Source organism: Vigna umbellata, chromosome 1, assembly GCF_029865625.1.
Source record: "Vigna umbellata cultivar VRB3 chromosome 1, Vumbellata_1.0, whole genome shotgun sequence".
NCBI classification, from domain to species: domain Eukaryota; kingdom Viridiplantae; phylum Streptophyta; class Magnoliopsida; order Fabales; family Fabaceae; genus Vigna; species Vigna umbellata.
In genome coordinates this window covers 49,153,037-49,178,111 of record NC_142165.1, presented here as the reverse complement: position 1 = coordinate 49,178,111, position 25,075 = coordinate 49,153,037, and the positions used below count along the sequence as shown (strand labels likewise).

At 33.6% G+C, this 25,075-nt stretch overlaps 2 protein-coding genes across 6 annotated transcripts; one reads left to right on the top strand and one right to left on the bottom strand.

Annotated features, from left to right (window-relative positions):
* Window positions 1-945: 945 nt before the first annotated feature.
* Window positions 946-10,996, bottom strand: LOC124837347 (exonuclease 1-like). Of its 2 annotated transcripts, none has more exons than XM_088103576.1 (14): window positions 10,725-10,996; window positions 10,431-10,550; window positions 9,084-9,207; window positions 5,756-5,893; window positions 5,432-5,641; window positions 4,981-5,155; window positions 4,800-4,873; window positions 4,130-4,253; window positions 3,638-3,774; window positions 3,477-3,531; window positions 2,600-3,363; window positions 2,467-2,518; window positions 1,443-1,662; window positions 946-1,365 (listed from the first exon to the last, which is right to left on the bottom strand). In XM_088103576.1, the coding sequence occupies exons 1-14, from the start codon at window positions 10,883-10,885 to the stop codon at window positions 1,287-1,289; spliced, it is 2,433 nt and encodes an 810-aa protein (XP_087959702.1). In that variant the 5' UTR covers window positions 10,886-10,996; the 3' UTR covers window positions 946-1,286. The 2 variants fall into 2 exon arrangements, with proteins under 2 accessions (XP_087959702.1, XP_087959703.1); XM_088103577.1 differs by having other exon boundaries at window positions 3,638-3,756.
* A 4,144-nt stretch (window positions 10,997-15,140) lies between these two features.
* Window positions 15,141-22,742, top strand: LOC148205590 (uncharacterized). Of its 4 annotated transcripts, none has more exons than XM_088103573.1 (12): window positions 15,141-15,280; window positions 15,386-15,685; window positions 16,421-16,576; window positions 17,431-17,649; window positions 17,890-17,967; window positions 19,198-19,736; window positions 19,824-19,934; window positions 20,027-20,514; window positions 20,900-21,068; window positions 21,726-21,965; window positions 22,040-22,174; window positions 22,283-22,742. In XM_088103573.1, exons 2-12 carry the CDS (start codon window positions 15,583-15,585, stop codon window positions 22,412-22,414), a joined length of 2,370 nt encoding a protein of 789 aa, XP_087959699.1. In that variant the 5' UTR covers window positions 15,141-15,280; window positions 15,386-15,582; the 3' UTR covers window positions 22,415-22,742. The 4 variants fall into 4 exon arrangements, with proteins under 4 accessions (XP_087959699.1, XP_087959698.1, XP_087959700.1 ...); XM_088103572.1 differs by having other exon boundaries at window positions 15,377-15,685; XM_088103574.1 differs by lacking the exon at window positions 17,431-17,649 and having other exon boundaries at window positions 15,377-15,685.
* Window positions 22,743-25,075: the final 2,333 nt, after the last annotated feature.

The window sequence follows — 25,075 nt, the reverse complement described above, 5'->3', positions numbered from 1 at the left end:
CACATTTATTTTAATATATTAAAATCATTAAACATAATTCAAAGAACAAGTAGGGTGTTCTAGCAAAATGTACCTTATTATGATTCTTAAGGTTTCTAGCTAGAACATTCAGAATTAAGTCTGTTCAGTGAGAAGTGTATTTTATAAGCTCTAGTTAGTTGTTCTGTTATCTTTTTATCTTAACTAATATTATGTAATCCTTAAAGCTTATAGTTTCCTCAACCGATTTCAAGTACTACGAGCAGATATTTCCATAATTTTCACATAAAATTCTTAATAGTTTTACTGGATCTCTATGTTAGTAATTAGCAGACTATATAACCAACCTATAAGTTACATTCACCTTTAATAGAAGATCAAACTACTTACCAATACACATGGCCTAGAGACCATCAACAATTTGAATACAAGACCACTTAATTGTTCTAATGAAGATTCTAAGTTTAAAGACCAAGTTGTGAATACTAAACCTCAATCAAATCCGAGCTGTGAGAACTGAACTCTATCCATTCCATTCTAACTATACAATTTCCCTTAGGATCTTCTTACGAAGATTCTGAGTTTAAAGACCAAGTTGTGAATACTAAACCTCAATCAAACCGAGTCTTGAGAACCGGACTCTATCCATTCCATTCTAACTATACAAATTCCCTTAGGATGTTCAACCTATCCATGACACTACACTAGGCAATACAAAGACTATTATAATTACATGAATACGGTGATATGCTAAAATAATTAAAAAGATATATGTGTATATGTGTATATCAGGTTCTTTATTTATTTGGTATCAAGTGAGGATCAACGTCATTGAACCTTTGTAATCTCAACTTTCCACACTACTAAAAGGAGACAAGGTACCTTTGAATCTCGTGGTAAATAGCATCTAGTATGATTTATTGACCAAAAACCAGTCCAAAACCCTTGGAACTTAAAGCCAGAAACAAACAGAAAATTAATGCTTCTATTCTTCAATTGATATCAATAAATGAGAATACAAAACATGGAGGCATACACTTATTCAGGGACATACAAATAGTTAGAACAATGGCCGCCTAGCCAAGCTTTCACTGTCTCATTAACGCTCTTGAACCAAGTTTTATACTTAGTGTGGTATTAAATGAAAAAAACAAGATGACCAATTTTCAGGCTGATGAATGGTTACATCAAGAATACAATTTACTGCTGCCAAAGAAAAATTAACTCAATGCAGGTCTTGGCTGAGGCAGAATGGTGTTGAAATGATGAGATATACCTCAAATCAAGTTCTCTTTAAACAACTTGAATTAATTCCCAGGAGCTATTCTTCTAATCTTTGTCTGCTTTGGCACATATGCATATTGTCCAAAGTCCACAGTTTTTGGCCTGTGAATTATGATAAACAGGTCACATACGAAAGTCCAAGGGATAATGAATTTAAAATTTGAAAAAGAAAATATTACCTATTATCGGAAGTGTTTCGAACATCTTTCAGGGGAGCTCGGAGACCACTGACACGAGTACCAGAAGTGCACTTAAAGGATGATATCACAGAGACAAATCTTTCCATAGACTTCTCAGCTATTTCTGAATACTGACCCAAATGGGAAATGTTTGTCCCGAATTTTTCTTCCTCACAATTATTCTCTGTAACTGGTCCTTCAACGTCGCGATCACAGCAACCTAAATTCAAGAAAATCAGAATTCAGAGAAACTTCAAGATAACTCCTTTCATTATTATTTAAAAAGCATGTGGAGTTGTTTCTTGGTGATATCATTTCCGAACCCTAACTCAATATACAGTAAATTTCCTAGCAGATATCTCTGCTGAGCCAGAATAAAACAAATGGACTAGGAAACTGAAAATTCACTCTATTTTATCTGCATTGAAGAGTGATATGTTCTTCATATACAGTTAGAGAAGTAAGTTTCTGCAACAAATATCTTTGTTATCGCTGAGCTTTTTGGTGTTGATTAGTTAATCTCCATTTCTTTTGCATTTGCCATCTCCTTCCATCATTTTTCTCCTTCTCTTGCATAAGGGTTAATAGTTAATACCGATAAATCATGTAACTTCTTCAACTCAGACTTCTTCACAAGTTAGTACTTTATTCTACTAAAACACACATAGTCAATATTAAATTATTAAGATAAGCTACAGTTTAGAGACTCTACTAAGACACCAGTCTGTACTTTAAAAGATAAGCTACTGTTTTCAATCAATAAGTCTTTTGATTATCCATAAGCCAAATTGCCAAGAAAATGAAACTGAATGAAATTTGTAAAAGAAATCGTCCATCAGTATGTATAGAATCTTTTGTGAAAGATGTAATGCCAGTCTTAAAAGATGTCCACCACTTTGGACAGCCAGTAAAATGGCAACGAAAGAAAAAAAAAACATAACTGGTGGAATATCAAGACAGTTAGCACTAGCTATTTCACTTGTGAAGGTGAAACCCACTAATATCTCTTCAAATTGATTTATACCATTACTTTGAGGAGGTGAAGCACGCTGCATTTGCCTAGGATGCAAATTTTCCTGTAGAGGGTCAAACCATTAGTGCAAGACTAAAAAGTGAGTGCTAAAGAAAACCAAAGGTTCAAAGTTAAGAAATCCTACATTTTGAATATTGTCATTAGGAGAAAGCTTCCTTTTCAAGTCTTTATTCTTCAAATGGTTGTTACATAAATCACTGTCAGACATGGCACTTCTGTTGTCAATCACTATGCCAGAGGACAGGTAATCTTGTTTTTCATCACAAACATTCTTTTCTACTTGCTTGTGCTGAAAATAAGCACTCCTTACAATTACCTTTCTAGTTGTCTCCCTGGTTTTACCTTCAACTATGTCATGGAATCCCTGATCTTTATTCTTCAAATGGTTATTACATAAATAGCTGTCAGATATGGCATTTTTTCTCTCAACAATGACAATGTCAGAGGACTGGTACTCTTGTTTCGCGTCACGAACATTCTTTTCCACTTGTTTGTGCTGAAAATAAGCGCTCCTTACATTTACCTTTCTTGTTGTCTCCCTGGTTTGTCCTTCAACTTTGTCATGGAGTCCCTGGTCTTTATTCTTCAAATGATCATTACATAAATCACTGTCAGATATGGCTTTTTTTCTCTCATCAGTGACAATGCCAGAGGATTGGTACTCAAGTTTTTCGTCACAAGCATTCTTGTCCACTTGCTTGTGCTGAAAATAAGCACTCCTAACAATAACCTTTCTAGATACCTCCCTGGTTTTTTCTTCTACTGTGTCTTGGACATTAGTGTTCCCATGCTCCTTATGCAAACCCAAACATGGTTTATGAATAGGCTGCCTAGGCTGTTGCAGTACTGCATGTTCAGGGTTCTTCTTCTCCTCATCGATCATAGAAACTTAATTCATGCAAACAATGTGATGAGTATCATCAACCAACACATGTAAAGGCTTAAGAAATAAGATTTTCCCATCCAAAAGAACAAAGCAAACCAGCAGATTTATAGCTTACCATGATATGGAGACTCTGTAAATTCAGATAGTTTTGTGGCAGAATCACATTCAGTCTGTAGAAGAAAAAAGGAAATATAAGTTAAAAAATATCTAAAAGAGTTTAACCACCTACAATGAGCAGAATTTTCACTATTACAGTTCAATATTTAGGCAGCTTACATGGCTATTAGGATGACGGGCATTGGCCAAATTCTCATAGTCAATGATTGATGCAGTACGGTTCTTTGTTTCATTAGCAGTAGTAGGGGACACCCGAGGTGCTCTGAATTTCCTTTTTGCTTCAAGTGAAACAACACCTTTCATGGCTAAGGAAAAGTTACTCTAAGGAGCAATAAAAGAAACACTGCTACTTACAAGTTGCAGTATGTCGTTAAGAAACACTGAGCCTAAATGCCACCATAATTCATTGCCTCAAGTTGATCGCTTTGAATGTTATATAATTGTTTTGAATGTTGTATAATTGTTTTGAATGCTATATGATTGTTTTGAATGTTATATAATGTTGAATCTAAAACTTCAGAACAATGGTAACTAAAGCATTAACAGCATCAGGTGGTTCGGAGTGAACCATAAAGTGCTGCCCTGCATTCCTCCCTTTCAAACAAGCTAAACTGATTGAAATCAATTCAAGAAGAATGCTTCTTAGGATACAAAAATACTTGGTCAAGAGATTCTTCTGCACAGGCAAATCAATCTTTTTCTTTGTACTTTCAGAACGAGGAGTTTTAAATTGACTAGTTCCTGCAATTGTCAATCTGGCTGTAAGATTCTCTCCCTGCCATTTAAAAGGAAATGGACTTCAGCCACAGTGCCTTTTAAACAATAATAAGGCTATGAAATTTTGAGGAAGCATACATCCGTGTCCAATGCTTCCCTTGTTTTTTTAATATTTGTTAAAAAGAAAGAGTAACAATTTATTCATACTTCCTCAAGCTTTATTCACAATACTTTTAGCATATAAGCACGCATCTCATCAAAACTTAAAAAATAGTATGCTCAGTGAACTAGTTGGCAGAAAGTATCCTCATTGCAGAATTCACACATACTCACACTCGTCTAAGTAAACACAGATGGAACAGTTATAGAGCAGTCTTTTCACTTGTCAATCCTATTCCTATCATTTTCAAAATTCCTTTTCTTCCACAATCATGCAAATTATCCTTCCTATTCCAAAACTGAACAAATGAAATTAATCACATTATTTTGAACAAGACAGGCACTAAAGGCATGGATGTTTCAGTTGACTAGAAATTTACTAATTAATTCTAACAAACGCACAGTTTGTTAAGGATGAAAATAAAGAAGAAATTGAACGGTTTACCTCAAATGGCATTTTGGTAATTGGATCAAGATCCCCTTTTGCTATTCTTTGTGCTATTTCTTTTGGAATGGGTGTATCCCAGGTTAAGGTATAATTTCAAGTAAGATCTTATAGACATTTTGAACAAAATGGAGTGATATTAATTTAAAATGGAAAAAGAACATTCAAAATGAAGGATATGGGCCTAAAAAGTCTAACTCGTCACCAATATCATCTGGTATATTAGACAAATGGACAATATTTTCATTAATTGGATCATAAACCCGTTGATATTGGAAAGTACGTATAGCCTTCTTGAATGAATCTTCATACAAGGGAGGCACAGAAACTCCACTGTATCTCAAGTGCTTAAGTACCTGATACATTGGAATTGGCATTAGAAATAGAAAATTTTCATATAGAAAGATTTACATACAAGATTTAAAAGATATATATCATTAAAAACAACACTTTTTAGGATTTCTGCTAAGTATAGATGTACCTGACTGCTTGAGTAGGTTTAAACATGGAAAAAGAACATTGATAGTTAAAATTAAAAAAAAAAAAAAAAAAAAAAAAAAAAAAAAAAAAAACCTTGTTAATTTTTAAGGTCCTGAACAATCATGCTTGTTAGGTGTATCAGCCGCACTTACCTTGTCATAACTTCCAAATTTTTTTATGCTTGCATGGGCTCTTTTAAGACCCATACCTGGCAAGGACTGAAGATAGTCACAGCCACTTAAAATACACATTTCAAGAACCATTTGTCTGTTGAACCCTTCAAAACTAAGCTCCTTATTCTTTTGTAGCATAGAGTACTGGAACTGAACTCCTTGACCAAACTTGTCCATTTTAAAGAGAATCTAAATTTTCAAGGAAGAAGCATGCCAGTGAGTACATCAAAACGTAGGAAGAAATTTACTGTAGAAAATAAATAACATAAAACATGTATATGTTAAGCCACCTGGTAAACTTACTCTAGGGCAGCCAAATGGTATAAGATCAGAATCTTCAGTTATAACTACATCAACTTGTCCACTAATTGCCAAGAATGTCAGCTGGGCATCTGCCTCATAAGGAGCAACAATATACTGCACATTCTCCTGCTTCAATACCTTCCACACAAAAATAATGCTAAACATTTATTTGGAGATATAAAGCATTGTAAAAGATATTATTTGATCTTAAAAATTCGGCAAATGTGTACAGTGATGATTGTAAATATTCTCCCTTATTAGCAATTATTAGGTTTCCTATATATTACTTATAATTATGTTGTGATCCTCTATTCTTCAATGACAAGCCCCCCTTTCTCCAACAAGCAGAAACAATCAAAGTCGTTATCTCCCCACAACCCACCACCGTGCAAGAGTTACTGCCTAAATCTTTCACACATGCTTCCCATCTTTGGCTTGTTCAAGTCATGCCGCACCCTCTGATCAGAATGTGATGCCATTTTCCAATGACTCAGCCTCCAGCAACCTCCCTGTGAGCTTTTCCTTCTCCGATGAATCACTTTTGGACTTTGTTTGGCATTGTTTGACTTCTTTGCTTCTGCTCAATCTCTAATGACTTTCACCAACATAACAATGATCCCGTGCAAAAAACTCAGGGACAGCAAATTGCAGCACTTGGGTCGTTGCTATCTAGTTATGTTTTCAAGGTCAAGACAGGGCTCGTCATTTGACAACTTCTAGTTCAAATATCATGATTATATAACTGAGTACCATGAATTTCTAAAGCTTCAAGCAACCAACCAACCTGCATCATCTGTGTCAGTTGTCACTAGTTTGGTAATCCTATAGATTTTGTTTCTCAGTCCTCCCCTCTTGGACCTCAGATACTTGATTTTGGTGCCTCAAATCATATGGTTTCTACACAATAATTATTAATATGAGCATGCTCACAAATAAGGACCATGACCCCTTTATGTAGCCTCTGTTAGTTACTCTTTCATAAGTTTTGATATTTAATTTGGCCCCTCCACAAATTAAATATTGCTTATGGTCTTCACACAATAATCCTTTCATGACATATATGTCCTTAGCCACATTTACTTAATCAGATCACTTTATAAAATTGGCAAATAAAATATAATGAACCTAACACCTTTAATGATTTGTAATATATATATGAATGACCGAAGTTGCTAACAGCTTCTCAAATTAAAGTCCAAGGCATCAGATAAACTCATCCTCTTTCACAACTTTCTTTAAATTATATCTTATTTTCTTCCTAGATGTCATTTTAATCTAATCTTTATTAACAAACTTACTTCCAATATCTAGTCTTTGTTGTGTTACATACTTTTAAGAATACTCCTTTCTTTTCTTCCACCATTGAAGATGTCCCACTGAGTGAGACCGACCATTTTATTTTTATGGCATTTAAGCATTGGGTGTATCGACCTAGTAGTGTATTTTTATGACATTGTTCACACAAATAGCAATTACCATGCCATTTTACAAATAAAACAACACCTTTGTCATCATTTTGAAACAAGACATTGGAAAACCTAGATACCTCTTGGGAATTCAAGTAGCACAATCCTACAATAAATTATAATTTCCCACAGGAGGTATGCTATGGAAATTGGATATTTTAAAAGAGATTGGGCTAAAAACTTCCAACCCCCTTACACACCAATGGATCCCAATGTTAAACTTCTACCCAATCTAGGGGAGTTACTTTGAGATCATGAGAGGTCCAGGCCAACTGGACTATCTCACAGTCACTTGTACTTACATCTCTTTTGTGGTCAATGTTGCAAGACAGTTTCTAAATTCTTCGTGTAAAGAACATTGGAATGTTGTCCTTTGCGTTCTAAAATACATTAAGGGAGCCACAAAAAAGGGCTTATCATTTCAGACACAATAATCATACTCGAGTTATGGGATACTCAAATGTAGATTAGGCAAGCTCTCCCATTGATAGGATATCAACTTTAGGATATTACGTCTTTAATGGTAAGAACTTTATTTCTTGGAAAAGCAATAAAAGAATGCACTAGCCAAATCTAACGCAGAAGTAGTGCCTAGCATTATGGCTTCTACCACTTGTAAACTTATTTGGCAAAAACTTAAAGAATTGTGATTTGGACAGGTTACACATACTCTCTCATTTACGATAACCAAGTTGTCCTTCATATTACCTCAAAACCAAAATTTCACCACAAGACCAAATATATTGGGATAGATTGTCACTTCATTCGTGAAAAGGTTGTATGTATAGACATTAATATTCAAATTACTAACTCTAATAATCAGTTGTCAGATGTCTTCGCCAAATCATTGCAAGGTCCTAAAATTATAACATTTTTAATAAACTCTGCATCTGATTTATAAGAATCAACTTGAAGAGGAGTGTTAGATGTATTTTCATTATATAGGTCTAGGCCTATCTCTATGTAATGTATTGAGTTAATACATAATGTTTTCCTTTGTTATTCTTAAGACACATGGATTCATTCATATCAACTTACATCTTATATTCTTACACAGACCAAGGACTTGGGTCACTTAGGTACTTTCTTAGCATCAAAGTTCCTTGCCTAGCATTGCAATTTCCCAAACGGAAATATACTTTAGACATTTTGATCAAAACTAGTATGATTTATTGTCACCCCAACAATGGTCCTGTGGATCCTAATTTGAAGCTTCTTTCATGTCAAGGAAAGTCATCCTGGAAGATACTTTTGTCTGGTAGGCAGACTTAATTACCTAACTAAACTAGACACCACATATGTCGTTAGCATGGTTAACCAATTCCTAAATGCCCATGTGATTGTCATTGGAATGTGGTGATACACATACTTTGATACATCAAGAATGAACCAGGTTGTAGTTTAATATATGTAGATAAAGGAAATTCCAAAAATGTTCGTTATTTTTATGATAATTGCAAAGGATCATCATTAGATAGGAGGTCACTTTTGGATATTATCTCTCATTTGTAGAAACTTGATTTCTTGCATTAGCAAGAAGCAGAAAACAGTTGCTAAATGCAGTACAGAAGTTGAGTATCAGGTTGTGACAACAGTTACATGAAAGAACATGGCTTAAGCAAATTCTCCATCATTTAAAATTTGGAGATACATGGGATACTTAACTAATATTTGAATGATTATAAGTAAAGGATTTACATGTGTGATTAAACACACAATTCACAACAACAAAGAAACTCTTTAGGAATTACTGTATTGAATATATTCAAATGAAATGTAGATATCTTACACACACAAATGGAAACACACGTACTCATATCACAACAACGGGACCAACTATGATATATTCAACTCCTTTTTACCTGAATTAGTTCACGTGCAACTTGGGGAGAAATATCAACTGCTTTCTGGTAGCACTCATAAGCAGCAGCTGAATTTCCATCTGACTCGTGTTCAACTGCACGTACAAAATTATCCTTTCTAACCCTGCACTTATAGCATAGAAAATACTTGTTTCATGCACAAAAGTACAAAGACTCTCGATGAGATTTTAAGGTTCTTAAACCTGCACAGAAATCAAAGAACTCCTCTTTGGTGATATTGTAATAAGGTTCACACTTTTATTTCTTATCCTTTAATACTTAATAATGTGTTATTTTCAAACGTATTGGAGAAAGACTATAAAATTCAGACAAGTGATAATGTGTTATTTTCGTAGGTACTGGAGAAAGATTGGTTCTTCAGTATCTTAGCTTCAAAACTATTACATTATTTATCAGTTCCACAACCAAATCATTAAAAGTGTTCCTTTTCTGTAGTTCTTTCTAAACCAAATCGGTTTTACCTCAATATTTGAAACAACGGAGCAATCAACAAACAGCATAAAAAACTTTCATTTCATCTAGAACAGAAATGGAAATCTTTTCGCAATTTGAGATCATAAACCTGACATCGTTGCTATTTCAACAAATTATGCTTGTGTATAAGAACCTGACAAGCACAAACACAGAGACAGCTAGACAGGGCTTCGGAAAATTTTGTTCAAAATAGTCAGCTTATATCATTATGGATAATTGTCCTACATGCAGACGCATTGTACACTGGGGAAGTGAAATCCCACGAAGGGAGCAAATAAGGCAAATGTAGACTGGTGTTCCAAGAACGTGAGAAACTCTCAAGAAAAGCACTGATTATTGTGGCTAGAACACAAGAAGATAACTCAATCCAAAAAACTAGTTCAACCAATCAAAGAACCTCATAGCCTAAGAACCACATTAAAATTCATATTCTAATCAATGGAGAATTCAACATTAACACCTCCTAGAAGAAACAACATCTCCAACAGTTTCACACTATCAACATGAACCCTACCCAACAGTGGCACGTTGATGACTTCATTCTCCTTTCAGTATTCAGTTCATATACCTTAATCTAACCTATGCACGGCCCTTTCAATCCAAAAGCACTAATTGTTATGACTTAAGCAGATATAGAGAATTCAAACCAAAAAACTAGTCCACTAAGTGGTAAGGCATCATATATTAAGTACCACATTAAGCTTATTATTATACCTAACGTACATAGGACTCGTAACATACATGAAAGCATCCCATTAATAATTGAGGTATCACTCAACTCAACAAAAATTACTTTCAAAAACAATCAATAAAGAAAAACGAAATTCAACGTTGTAAAGACATAAAGAGCACCTGGCACGCTTGATCTCTTGTTCACTCTTCATTGGCAGAAGTCCTCCGTCAAACACTAGAATGGGCTTAACCCCATAATGGCGCAGCAAATTGACTCTGTGCATGCAATACTCAATGTGCCTAAAACCCACCAATACACACACAAAATAAACTAAGTTAAACAGAACACCCAGTTTGTATGTAGTTAAGCCCATTTCAAAAAATCAAACCTTTGCGAGCCAGGTTTCTGCAAACAATGAATCCAAGAAAACCCCAATAAAATAACAGTAAGGCAAAAGCTAAAAGGGAAGCGACCTGGTAGTGGGTATCCCTTTGCAGAGTTCGGTGCTGCAAGAAAGGGCACCTTTGTGGAGCCAAGAATAGGTGTCTACCGCTACTGAACAACCCTTCAAGTCCTTGATATTGATTGGAACCATAATCGATTTCAATAGCGGCAAAAACCCCTGAATTCCCATTCCTCTTTGAAGAATCTACTAAGCTACCAACAACACAATACATTTCATATATGCAAGAAAATTGGGCGCCAAAACTTATGTTGCCTTTATTTATTTGCCCTTTTTACGTGTTTTTCGCTTCATTTATTTGCTCTTTTCGCGCGTTTTATATAAATTATTTTCATTATATGCTTAATTATTTTATGAAGGGGAATGGAATAACAGAAGTGGAAAATATCGAAATTCTAAATAAAAAATGGTTTATTATTACTTGAAATTGGGTTTGAGAAGGTGAAAAACAAATAAATATTATTTTGTATTATTTTAATGGGATATTATTGTATCTTATCTGATGTGTATACTCTGATTTCAGAAAATTTAGTGGATACTATTTATTTGTCATTATTTTGTTCACTTTTGAATATTGAAAATTAACATTTTATTGCATTGATTAAATAATGATAAAAACTTATTTGATTCCTTGTCTTTTTATTTTACTAAATATTAACACTTACACTATGCCCCATTAAAAATTAGACTTAAATATAATTGTAATTCTTTAAATTTGAGTTTTCTGGTTCTTTAAATTTAAATTTAAATTTTAGCCTCTAAATTAAAAAGAAAATGTATTTTATATCCATCAATACTGTCACATTATTACCATTCCTACGTGGTTAACGGTATTGTTGTAACTAAAAACATGTATAATTACAATGATGTAAAAAAATCAGTTTTTAAATTCTTTAGTTAATTTTTTTTAATCCCTTAAATTTATGTCAGATTTTATTAAATTTAAAAAAAGATTTTTAGTGTCATTTAAAAATGTATGCTACGATAGACATTATGGCATATTAAAACAAAGACATCATATAATAAAGGGTTAAATATGTTTTTAGTCCCTAAACTATTGGCCGTTTCTGGTTTTCGTCCCTCTTCCAAAGTAAGGTACAATTTGGTCCTCATTCTTTAGAAAAACGTTCGTTTTAGTCCTCAAAATTTTGTTTTTAGTCCTCGTTTTAGTCCTCAAAACGTTCGTTTTTTCGACTAAAACGAACGTTTTTTAAAGATTGAGGACCAAATTGTACCTTACTTTGGAAGAGGGACGAAAACCAAAAACGGTCAATAGTTTAGGGACTAAAAACATATTTAACCCTATAATAAAAGTACAATCTCTTGCTTCATATATTTATTTGATTTCTACCCTCCAAATACGACTTTGATTATAAACTGTAATGTCGGACCTAAATTTAAGGTGTGAAGTTTTATACATAAACATAAATTTTAGGGAATTTCTTCCTGCATCTTCCTTCTTGTACCTGTGAGGGCCTGTAAATTTAACAAAGGGTCTTTGGGCCTTATGTGGGGCAGCCAGGCCCATCAGACTAAGGTCAATTTGACCTTAGGAGGGGCTCTTCAGAACCCATTCTCTTCCTTGAACCTCATTTCTTTTCTCTCTCTAAACTCTTGTGCCCTAAAGCTCTCTCTGCCTTCTCTCTAGATTTCCAACTCTCTGAACCATAAGAATTCGAGATAGGCACTGCTCAAGCGTTCGCGGCGTAGGGAGCTTCATTTCTACCGAACGTTTTCTCCGTTCCAACCGGGTGTGGTGGAATTTTCGTGTGTGAGACACTATAAAGGAGCGTTCCTGTGAGCTTGGTAGTTCAACTCCAAGGTAAGGGGAGCTAGATCCTTTTCTATGGGTTGAAATTATATTTTGATATTTGCTGCATGAATTGTATGCTGGAAATTTGTGATTGTGGATGTGGTTGGGCTGAGATGATATTTGAGATTGGTATGTTGATGTATGTATTCTGTTGGAGGGGTGATCAAGTGGAAGGTAAGGAAAGTATACACTGTTTTGAACAAGCTGATAGAGTCTTGGGTCACTTTGAGAGGAAGTGAGGTAGTGATTTTGGGAAGTAAGGATTTTGAGTACATTTGGGCTGTTGGGATATCTTAGGTAAGGCATTTGTGACTTGTTAGAGTCATCAAACTGATCAAAACAGGTGTAAAATGATTGTTGTCAACTGGTATGGGGCTGGACGACATCTGGTTCGCGCCCAGCGCCCTCCGGGGGCGCCCAGGCGCTAGAGTCTCGGAAAAAGTCGCGCCCAGCGCCCCTCCTGTGGCGCCCGGGCGCGAGGTGTTCGCAGAAAGTTGCTTTGTCTTTGTTTTTGATAGTTTTTGGGGTTCCGGATGTCCGTTTTGGACGTTTCTTAAGTCGATTTGGAGGTTTTGAACCCTTCCGGAACTGTTGGTGATGGTTTCAAAGCCATTTTCTTTGTCTAAGTATGATTTACGGGGTTTTGTGTTGTTTAGTGGTTCTCTTGGGACTGTTATTGTCTGGTAATGTGTATTGGATAGATTAATGTTGTTTGCTTAACAGATTGTCTTGTATGTGGGATGTTTGGAATGCATAGTATGATGAGATTTATGTGGAAAGTATATGAATGTATGATTAATATTGTTTGCTTAACAGATTTTCATGTACATTATGTATGAGGTATGAGTGGTTGGAAATAATGTGGTTGTGAACTATAATGATGTATGTGAGTATGAATTGGACATCTCAGGGTGAGATGACTGAAAGTGGTTGTGTGGGGTGTTGATGTTGTTCTGGTCATCATTGGATTTCTTCATTACCATTGGATTTCTTCTTTTGTCTCGGGCCTCACGGTGGGCGCTAAAATGTTTCGGTTTATGGGTTCAAGGTTAAATCTTCTTTCAAGAATTATCTCTAAGTTCCAATTTAGGTTAAGGTTTTGTCTCCATTCCTTCTACCGTCCGGTCGAGTCGGGTGCTACCTGCAGAAAACACTATAATGTCATAGTTAGTGTTTATTCAAATATTGTAGCAATAAATGCGTAGTAAAAGTAACAAACTACCTAGATATCAAACATGTATTTATAGATTTTGGGATGAATTTTTGATTAGTGTTGGTCTAATCGTGATCTAAAGAGTAATAATTTAATTTAGGGTTAATGTAATTATTCTTATTGCTAATTTTTTCCTGTAGTCTGATTGATCGAGCGACCATACTCTACACTGATCATCTCTCATAGAATCGAAATGGTTGTTGACCCCTCGGTCTATTGGTGATCGAGTGACCATACTATAGTATACAAGTTTTTAAAACTGGAATTATTATTTAAATATTTATATCTATATTTTATTATACAAAGGGATTTTCTATTTTAGTGTACACATTTCTTTTCATTTTTTCCTTCAAATAATTGTTTTTTTAAATTAAAATATTATTTTGTCAATTTTACCCTTTAAATAACTTTTTTTGAAATTATTAATTTTTATTTGGTTGTTTTTTTAAAATTTGATCATTTTTTACATTAAAATAATTACCTATAATAAAATTTTAAGAAACATTTATATTCATTTTATAATTATAATGATAATAATAATTTTATTAATTTTTATCTTCATACAAAAAAGCAAACACGCGTAATAATAATTTTTATTAATAATTATTCAATTCAGAATATTTTATTTGATAAAGTATTTGAAATTCAATATTTGTTACTCATATCATATGAATACTAATTACATATAAATCTACAATGCATATCACAATAGTATATTTATTTATTTATTTCTTTAAGAATAAATATAAAACTATCACTATCAAAACAACAAGCAATACAGTTAAAGCCTTAAATTACGAAAATCTAAAATTAAACAATTCATTTTAAAACCGAAGAAATATTGAGAAACGAAAAGCCAATCTATCAAATAATACTTTCTAATCCTAACATTTTCTTATTAAAAAAAATTAAAATTCTTATAAATATTTTCATTCAAGAAGTGTGTATAATATCTTTCATGTTTTTCAAGTACAAAAAATAAACAAGTTAACGAGTGTTAAAAAGAAATTGGAAGAAAAATGAACTAATTGTTCTTAAAGATAAAAAAACCTAAATAAAAAAATTGGACAACAAAACACTTAGACAAAAATATATTTTGAATACTTATTAAAAAATATTTTTGATAATTTTTATTAAAATATTTAAATTTATTATATAATTAAAGGTTAATAATATAAAAAAATATATCATGTAAAAATATTAACAAAATAATATATTATAAAAGAAGATGAAAATAAGAGATTATACTAAGATAAAATAATTATGTATTCATCGTCAAATTTATCTATTTCTTGTCATATTTAACAATATTATTCATAATCATATTTTTTTATATTTTATCATATTCAACCATATATCTTATCATATTTAACATAATTTATCAAACCAATCCTGTAATAATGAGTGAAAACTGAAAGGCCAAACAGGAAGAAATGGAGAGATAGACGAAATTGATAAGTAAGGAACCCAATCGATCCCTTGCGCGCTTGATTCGATCCACACGCATTCACTTCTTCACTCCCATTTGTGTTCCTGTAAGGTAGGGTTTTCTGACTTCCAATTCGTTTCTCAAACCAATTCATTCATCTACATTCTTCCACTCAATTTAGCTCACATTCTCCTTTTCTGCGCATAGCTTTTGCAGTTTCCTTCGTCTTCTTGCTCTACAAGATGCTGTTGTAGCACTTGACGCAGTGTATCCCGTTCTTTGGAACGGCTAGCTTTTAGTGCCAAAAACACGTTCCTGTTAGGACATATTCGAATTGAATCGAGGATAGTTTCGTTTTCTGTTTCGCCGATTTACTAATTGATCTGCTGCACTTTTTCGTGCTGAGTGCCGCCATGCCTCGCAAAGTCAGTTATGGACTCGATTTGGACGACGACTATTACTACGATGATGATTATGACGACTATGATTACGATGATGTCGATGCAGATGGTCATGGTTAGTTAATTTAAAACTTTTTTTTTCTTGCCCATAGTGATGCTCGCAGATTTGCTAATGTTTTGCGGCTGCTTTCATCCGTATTATTTTTTATTCGTTTATTGAGGGCAGTTCAAATTCTTGCAAGTCAGTTTATTGCAGTTATTAATCGGTAAGATGTTTTCACTCACTTGCCGGGCTTAGTTTGTTGTTGTCATTGTTGTTTTCAGTTATTGTTTATTGTTGGGTATCTTGAGGTTCTTCCATTGAGAATAAGGTATTATTTGATTGAAGTTAGGTTTTTATTTGTAGTTACATTTGTTAGTTGGTTGAAGAGATTTGGCAAGCTGCCATTGTAAGAGAACTGGTGTTTTGGGCTTGGAAAGTGCAGTTCCTTGAACTGTTTGGTGTGAATGTTAAGCTAATTACGTAGTTCAACCTGTATTTCTGCAATAAAGATAGAAGGGAAAGAGCTGTGAAGGATGAAATTCATTAATACACGTGCAATTAGTCATTATTATCAAAATAAAAATTTATTAGCGGTTGGAAAGGATTTTAGTTGGTTGTCAGCGTACTTTGTGAAAAAGAACTATTTAAGCATTTCCGTGTCAATTTTTCTATATAACCAAAAAATTGACGAAGAAATAGATTAAGGAAGTATTTTTTCTACATTGGTGTTTGGGGAATGTTGCTATTTGCTAAGTTTATTTGTTTACTTATATTGTATATACCTCCTAAATTTTTCTGCTGTAACAGGAGGACCTGATACAAAGCAAGAGACCATCAAGCCAGGTCTTTGGCAATGCTCCATTTGCACTTATGACAATGACGAGAGTATGGCATTTTGTGATATTTGTGGTGTTGTACGAAGACCCTCGCATAACATTGGAACTTCCGACAGTAGCAAAATAGGTAATTCCGTTAATGAAGAATATTTTAGTTTATTGCTGGGGATTTTAATTTGTATTTTGTTTCACAAGGGCATTCCTTTTACATGGTCTAAAATCTAAATTAATCTCTCTGCCTCCTTCTATTTGCGGCACAGCGTATGGGTGGGGGTGGAGTTACCTTATTCATAGTCTAAGATGCTTTTGTTTTTGTTTTTATATGGGGAGATAGTGCACAAAATATCTTGGAATGTTAAGTTTATTATTGTTATAGCTTATTAATATCAACAATTAGTCGATATGTGAAATTATATACATCTGTGGGATATTTTATTTCTATCTTCTATACCTTGGAAGTTAAGCTGGGATAAAAACTAAATTCTGGTTTGTTTACTACTTACAAGGCAAGGCATACTATTAGATGAGAAAAAATAGACTGCGTAAAACAAGATTTCTGTCCTTCTCACAGGGTATGATTAGATGTGGGAGGGAATCAAATTAAGAATGAAGAATGCTTTTCTGTCTCTCTGTTTGGTAGAATAGAACTGCTTTAAAATGGCTGTGAGATGCACAGTTCTATTATCTTAATACAACTTTATAAGCAAAGTTGCCATGTGCACAATTCTATTATCCTGATAAAGCTTTACAAGCAAGGATGCCAGCATTCCTCTACACGCAAATTGTCCAAAGATGCATAAACTGAACCATTTTTTTTATCGGCAATTGTTAGAGTTTTGTTAGTGGGGGAGCTGAACGCACAAAGGGACAATGGAAGGGATGAGAGTCAAACAATATGAGAACATGTATCTGGCTCTTAGTTTTAGGGCTACAACAATGACCACATATACATACCTATATTGAACAATGTCTTTGGTGCAGCTGAAGACATACACAAAATTCCTGGAGCATCCAAGTTGGCCAGGTCTCTTTTTCAATCGTTACCACAACAGATTCCCAAAGAGGTTATATTATTTCCAAAGCTGGGTGATGGTTTCCTGACAGATGGCAGTATCTTCTACAAGCTTGAGAATGTCCGGGGAGAATTTCATGAAATTCATAAAGATTTTAGTACTCAGAGTCATCCACACCTAAACATAGGTGTTAACCAGTTTTGATTCAGGATGTGCATTTGATAAGTAAAAACAGTTTCTTCTAAATTTGAGATTTGAATTTCATACTATAATAATTAGGAAAAATGTAATCAATTAAGGTTCATAGTTTGAATTAAAACATGTCATGATTTAGTTTTTGTGGATTGCAACTCCTTGCACCAGATCAAATTACTTATTCATTCTTTTTTAAATACTAGTTATAAAACCACACTTTTTTTATATACAGATCCTTTCAAGTTTGACGTTCCATCTCCTGATGATGTCATTTTTACTGGTCTACATTCTTCCAAAGTGGGATTGAAAGGTACCATTCCCCCAACAAACCTAATTTGCCTGTAAAGCTCAAGTTGGAGGAATAGTTTATATGTTGAGAGAGATAGTAGCTGTTTTTTTGAACTGAAAACTCGAGCATATCGATTTTTTGCAGTTCACTTTTATATTTTTCATAAAAAATTTCTTTGTTCTTTTTTTTTTTTACATTTTTAAAAGAAAATGAAATATTATTACAAAGGAATACAAAAATTCTTACATTTCTTAATAACTTTTTGAGCTCAAATCTGAAATGTAGTGGAGGGAGTAGTTTAGGCTTTAGCTTTTCAATTGTTTCCTATCAAAGTTGTGTCATTGAATCACTCTTGGAAAGATATCTTCTACTTCTTGGAGGTTGTTATAAGTTTGATACTTGGGAAAGGAATTATGTTTGAAAAGAATAATACCCTTGTGCTTGATGCCAATGGTGATGTCTCATGTATGGGGTATCGTATCTTCAAAGGTATATGGTGGTGGCAAGATTATGAGCAGAACTAGAGTTCAAGGCAATATTGCTTAAGGATTATGTTGAATGCACTTGCTGAAAATGATTATAGGTAGTTTAAGTCAAAAACTTGGAAGGTCTTGCGAAGCTCTATTGTGACAAGTTGATCGTCAAAACTATAAAATAAAAAATGAAGGGTTGGTGTGTACGTTCTATGTTGCAATCAGATTTCAGAACATGAATTAGTTGATTATTTAACAGGGTTTAGAAGACATATTAATGATCTTGAAGGGGTGGTGTTGCAGTGTAAATGATTTAATATTAGGAGAATCAGATTGAAACCCCTGAAATAAAGATATTTAGGTGGAGGGGTTTATATAGATTGTTTCCAGATTTAGGCCTTATTTAGTTTGTATTTTTTTATTGTAGTGTATATGATATTATAAATTTGTGAACAAGGTTAAATTAATTGGGAATTCTTCTAATATTTTTTTCACCACTTCTTTTGGACGTAAATGTTATTTTTTTTTAATAATTTCTTTCATTTAATATTTGGGCCGAGTAATAAAAAAGAAATGAAAACATGACAAGTCCAAAAATTATTGTATGTTCAATAACAGTTTTTTGCCATCTCTCTTTGAGCAGTAAGTATCTTTATCAATGTAGCTTTTACCAAGAGATGGAGAAATATTTCTATGAAAAATTGAATATATTTATTGTCTTCACATTCTAGTTAATGTATATAAATATTAATCTATCTTATTTATATAATGCTTTCAGACAATGTTACAAACAAAAAAAGTTCGAAACTTTCATCAAGCATCAGAGAGATAAATGAACTCTCTGTTCAATCAAATGCTGAAAGTTCAGACAACTTATCTTCCTTAACGCAAAAGAGCAGGAAGGATAGTTCAGCCCAGAGCAAGCTTTCAAAAAATGTAGCAACTGGTCTGCAAGCAAGTGGTAAACCTTCAAACAGCTTGTCAGAATCTCTGCCAAAAGGCAAAGGTGAAAATATTAATAAAATAAACTCTTTGAAAAGTGGTACAATTGATATTCAATTGAGCAAAGAGAAGTCTGGTAGTTTGTCTGCACTGTCAAAAGTCAAGGAAAGTGATAAGAATAGTTTCCATTCTATCAAAGATGGAAAAGCGGAAAGTATTTCCAGCAATTTCAACAACATGACTGCTGATGTAAGATCTGGAAATTCAGACAATGCTAATGCTAAGAAACCTCATTCACTTGTTTCTTATAAGCCAGAAAAATGGATGCTACCTCAACAAGCTGAAGATACATTGACTCAGCTGAATCTTGCAATTGTATGTGAATGGCAGCAGTTCTTTTATATGCTCCAGAAAATAGTTCTAGGAATAAAAGTCTAACAATTTTTAGTTTGTCTATTGTAGGTTGGCCATGTTGATTCTGGAAAATCAACCCTATCTGGTAGGTTACTGCACCTATTGGGACGGATTTCCCAGAAAGAGATGCACAAGTACGAAAAGGAGGCCAAGTTACAGGTATTTTCACTGTCTCTGTCTTTTTTTGTACTTTTAATGCCTGCTTTTGTATGAACTCGTGCCAATTTCTGCTCCTTGTTTTTGTTAATCAGGGCAAGGGATCTTTTGCTTATGCTTGGGCACTTGATGAAAGCTCTGAAGAAAGAGAAAGGGGAATAACTATGACTGTTGCGGTTGCTTATTTTGACACCAAGAAATATCATGTTGTTTTGCTCGACTCTCCTGGCCATAAAGATTTTGTCCCGAACATGATTTCTGGGGCAACACAAGCAGATGCTGCAATCCTTGTTATAGATGCCTCACTTGGTTCATTTGAAGCTGGTATGGATGGCAACAAAGGGCAAACAAGGGAGCATGCACAACTTATCAGAAGTTTTGGTGTTGATCGGGTCATAGTTGCTGTAAATAAGATGGATGCTGTTGCATACACCCAGGATCGATTTGATTTTATAAGGCAGCATCTGGGAGCTTTTCTGCACTCATGTGGTTTCAAAGATTCTTCTCTATCTTGGATTCCTATGAGTGCTATGGAAAATCAAAATTTGGTGGCATCCCCTTCTGATCCTCGTTTCAAAAACTGGTATATCTTTTATACTCAGTCTGATTTTTACTGTTCATGACAGGCAATAAAGAACTATGGAAAGGATGGATTTATTTGTTTTTATGTAAACTTCTGTTAAATAGATAATATTGTAAATATTGGTGAAAAAAGGACACTAGAATTGTGCAATGGGATAGATCCCATATAGCCCTATACTGTTAAGAAGGGTGCTGCTCTAGTTGATTAAAATAAAAACACTGATAGCTTAGCATCTTTTATGCTACTGTATAATCGATATTTATATATTGGAAATCTACATTTGCTTTTGGCCTGATTGCATTTTAGCCAGTCAATTTCATTTTTGTTGAGAATTGTACGCAATTTATAATGCTATTAGAATTATGGTTGTGTTCCTTGTGAACAGGTATAATGGACCTTATCTGTTAGATGCGATTGACTCTCTTCAAGCTCCTACTAGAGAATTTTCAAAACCTCTACTAATGCCAGTATGTGATGTCATCAAATCAACTACGCTTGGACAGGTATCTGCTTGTGGTAAACTGGAAGCAGGAGCTCTTCGGAGTGGATCTAAGGTACCGATTGGGAAATGTTATAGCTATTGATGTGTTATCAAATTATAAATTTAAATTTGGAACACTCCAAATTAAATTATTTACTGATCTGAAACCGAGTTCCTGCCAGGCATATTAATATTGGATAAATATTTCATTCTCAGTGTTTTTATTGTATGTACTTGGTAGAGAATAAAATAAATATATTGAAAAAGGACTCAGTAAAAATCCAAGGACCTAAACTTTGTAATTGAATTTACATGCACTGTTATTATTAATGTTTTGGTACAAACTTCAACTTAGATTTTATCATTTACTAGATTAGTACCCTACAAATTAATATATCGAGGGTATATGATAGATTTTTGTTGAATGTTTGATTAGAAATATTTTATGCTTACGGTATAAATAAATTAAACTCAAAACTCTTGAAGTATTCCTATTTATTATGAAACAACTTTTTACTTAGTGGACTTATTTATAGAGTTATTTATAAACGTGTCATTTACCCCCTGGCTATTTGGTTAGACAATGTTAGGCTACACAGGATGTTTAGAAAATGGTGTAGCATGAAAAATGAGAAAATAATGTCTCAAAGGGCATACGTTTTTTTCTTAGCTTTTATTACGTGACATGAATCTGTTTCCCCTATAACTAATCTTTTTTATAAAATTGTAGGTCTTAGTTATGCCTTCAGCTATAGTGGGAACGGTACGCTCATTGGAGCGTGACTCTAATGCCTGCACTGTTGCAAGAGCTGGAGATAATGTAGCTGTAACATTGCAAGGTGTCGATGGAAATCAGGTGATGGCAGGAGATGTACTATGCCATCCTGACTTTCCCGTTGCAGCTGCTAGGAATTTGGAGTTGAAAGTGCTAGTGTTGGATGGTGCAAGTCCAATATTGGTGGGCACACAGGTTTGTTCTATGCAAATGACATTCACTTTATTCTTGGAGAAAAAAAATTCAATTTTCTTCTTGAATATCTGCAGTTGGAGTTTCATATACACCATGCGAAGGAACCTGCTAGAGTTTCAAGAATATTGTCAGTACTTGATCCCAAGACTGGTAAGGTGACCAAGAAGTCGCCTCGATGTCTCACTGCAAAGCAAAGTGCAGTAATTGAGGTGAAAAATCAATTCAAAACTCTGTTTCAACGATTTTCACTTTTTTTTGATCTATGATTCCTGGGATTTGCAAAACTTGGAATGACTTTTATTATATCTGACTTTTAGGTGGCTTTGAACGAGTCTGTCTGTGTGGTAGAGTTCTCTAGTTGTAAAGCTCTTGGAAGGGTGTCCCTAAGATCCATGGGAAGAACAATTGCTGTTGGCGTTGTAACAAGAATAATTGAGGACGAAGGTTAATTTATGGCATTCATCAAATAAGATATAAAATTATGATAGCAGAGAGGGGCTCTCAACATACCATGTATCTTTGTTTGCCATCATAATTTATATCAAGTTATGCTCCCAGCAGCTATAAAACCCTCGATGAGGTTCATGGGTTAATATGTGAATTATTTAAGAATGGTGAAGTTTTGTGTTGGGTTTTCACCATATTTGTATCATGCGAGGGCGTGCTGTACCATAGAAACCAGTCGAACGAAGAGATAGAAGAGTATGTATCAGATGCAATTTATTTAATCCATAATGCGTAGATTGATCTGCATATCTATAATCACATCTGTAATCATTGCATGTCTTGTTTAAATTTCGGGCTTGGAAATTTCTAGGCATTTTCCCTGGGAAAAAGCACTATTTCTTAACTGCTGTCTGTTTTGTGTGTATGTGATGTGGTGTGGGGACAGCCTTGTTAAGTGGATCCCTAAATGAACCGATTAAGTGGTTCATGGTATCCAGAGCCTAACGGTCTTCTTCTCCATCACCATTCTTTGCTTCTGCTGCCATGGGTGATGCAACCGATCCCTCTTTTAACGTTCACCATTTTTTATATCTTCATCCCAATGAAAATCCTGCTATGCCCTTAGTCTCTCCTTTACTTGATTCAACCAATTACCATTCTTGGAGCAAATCTATGCTCATCGCTCTTAGTGCCAAGAATAAAGTGGAGCTCATTGATGGAAGCACTCCACGGCCATTAGTTTCTGATCGTCTTTCTGGAGCTTGGAAGCGTTGCAATAACATGGTGGTCTCATGGCTTGTCCATAAAAGGATGCACTGTGCAGAGAAAATTTGGCGCGATCTCAAATCTCGGTACTCACAGGGCGATCTTCTTCTCATTTCAGATCTGGATACCATGACAAATATCAGAGAAATCATAACAGAATGACACGTATTGCAGGCATGCAACGCACTGCACTGTATTGTAATTATTATTGAATGAGTAACGTGTGTATTTATACAATAGAAGAAGAGAGAGAAAAGTAAAATATCAGAGAAGCACTAGAAGCTTCCATAACAGCGGTGAGACAAAACTAATCCAAAGACTAATTGTGATTAAGATACGCTTTTGTTTTCCTTTTTGGTAAGGAGTCAAGAGGGTGCTTGGTTGGTAGTGTAGTTTTGGAAGGGAAAGAAAACAAAGGGCGAATCTTTTACTTTTAGATCAAGAGTTATATGAAGTTTACAAATAATTAGACGCGCAAGTCATTATGTTTATCTAATATATATACTTTTTTCATGAGGGAATATTATGAGAAAGTTGTCTTTTTCTTTTCACAGTTTATTTGTGAAGATTCTTAATATAAAGGGAGAGTTTTGGGGTTTCAAAAACTTGAATAAAAGATAATAATAGGAATGCGAATACGTTTACTTAATTTTAAAGTAGAGTAGGTTTAATTGAATAAAAGGTAAAAGAAATTAATCAATTAATTCAGATTTAAGGAGCTAGTATGATGAAGTCAATATTGATACAAGTCATTTTATTATATACAAGTCAAGTCGGAAGGGATTAGACATGTTTTATTTATATAAATTTTATTTAACTAAGTTTTAAGTTTATTATGGATTTTTAAAATATTTATTTATTTTCTTCTATTTACTACTTAAAATTTTTATATTTTTCAATTAAGTTTTTATTTTTTTTTTATTTTTTTGTTTATAAATTGTCGTGATTGTAATTTTATTATTTATTTTACTTGTCTTCTTGTATCAAGAATAAGTGATTTTTATTGTTACCATTTCAATGTCTTATATAATAAAAATAGTCTTATCAATTGTGATGATATGAATAGTTCCTTGACGTAAGTAATGATGTAGAAACCATTGAAATGATGATCTCAATATTTTACATGTTTTCAATAAGAGTAAAAAAAGTTATTTGTCATTTACATTATTTTTATAATCACAAGAAAACCTTATATTTCTTAATATGTAGAGATAAGTAAACACGATGATGAAATAAAATAACAATCATCTTACACAATTAACAGATAAATTAAATTGCATTGACTCAATCGAACAATATACAAATATTAATAAATCAAGAAAATTTAGTGAGGATTTAATTGAAAATATTCAAATTTCTCATGAACATGAAACTTAATTAATATAAATTTTGGAGATAAAAGAAATATGGAGGGGAAAGTAGAGATTATCTATTTCGCTCTAATTTTAAATGGTTTTTTTCTTAATATTTTGATTATATAGCTTAAAAGGAATTCAAATTTGACAAATTTAAATATTTTTTATCAAATAAAATGTTGATTAAATTATAATAAGAATTAAGCTCTTACACTAATACTCCTCTGCATGATATGAAGATGGTGATTTGGAATCTAATAGATTGCTTGACTTGAATCAGTTACAAGGAAAAAATCACATGCAAATGTGCACGTGTAACCTTATTTTGAGTTACTTTGCTAAGTTCTCAATCCACCCACCTATAGTCATTACCTCCTTTATACCTCAATATACGTATTTGCTCTTTAAAGAAATCAATGCCATGACATAGCCAGTTAAGCATGTGTGTTTGGTGCAATTGCACTCTTCATTCAGTTGATTTTTGGTATGAAATAACAACTCCTCAAAACGGACTAAAACTTTGAACATTCTCTAATCCCTCAT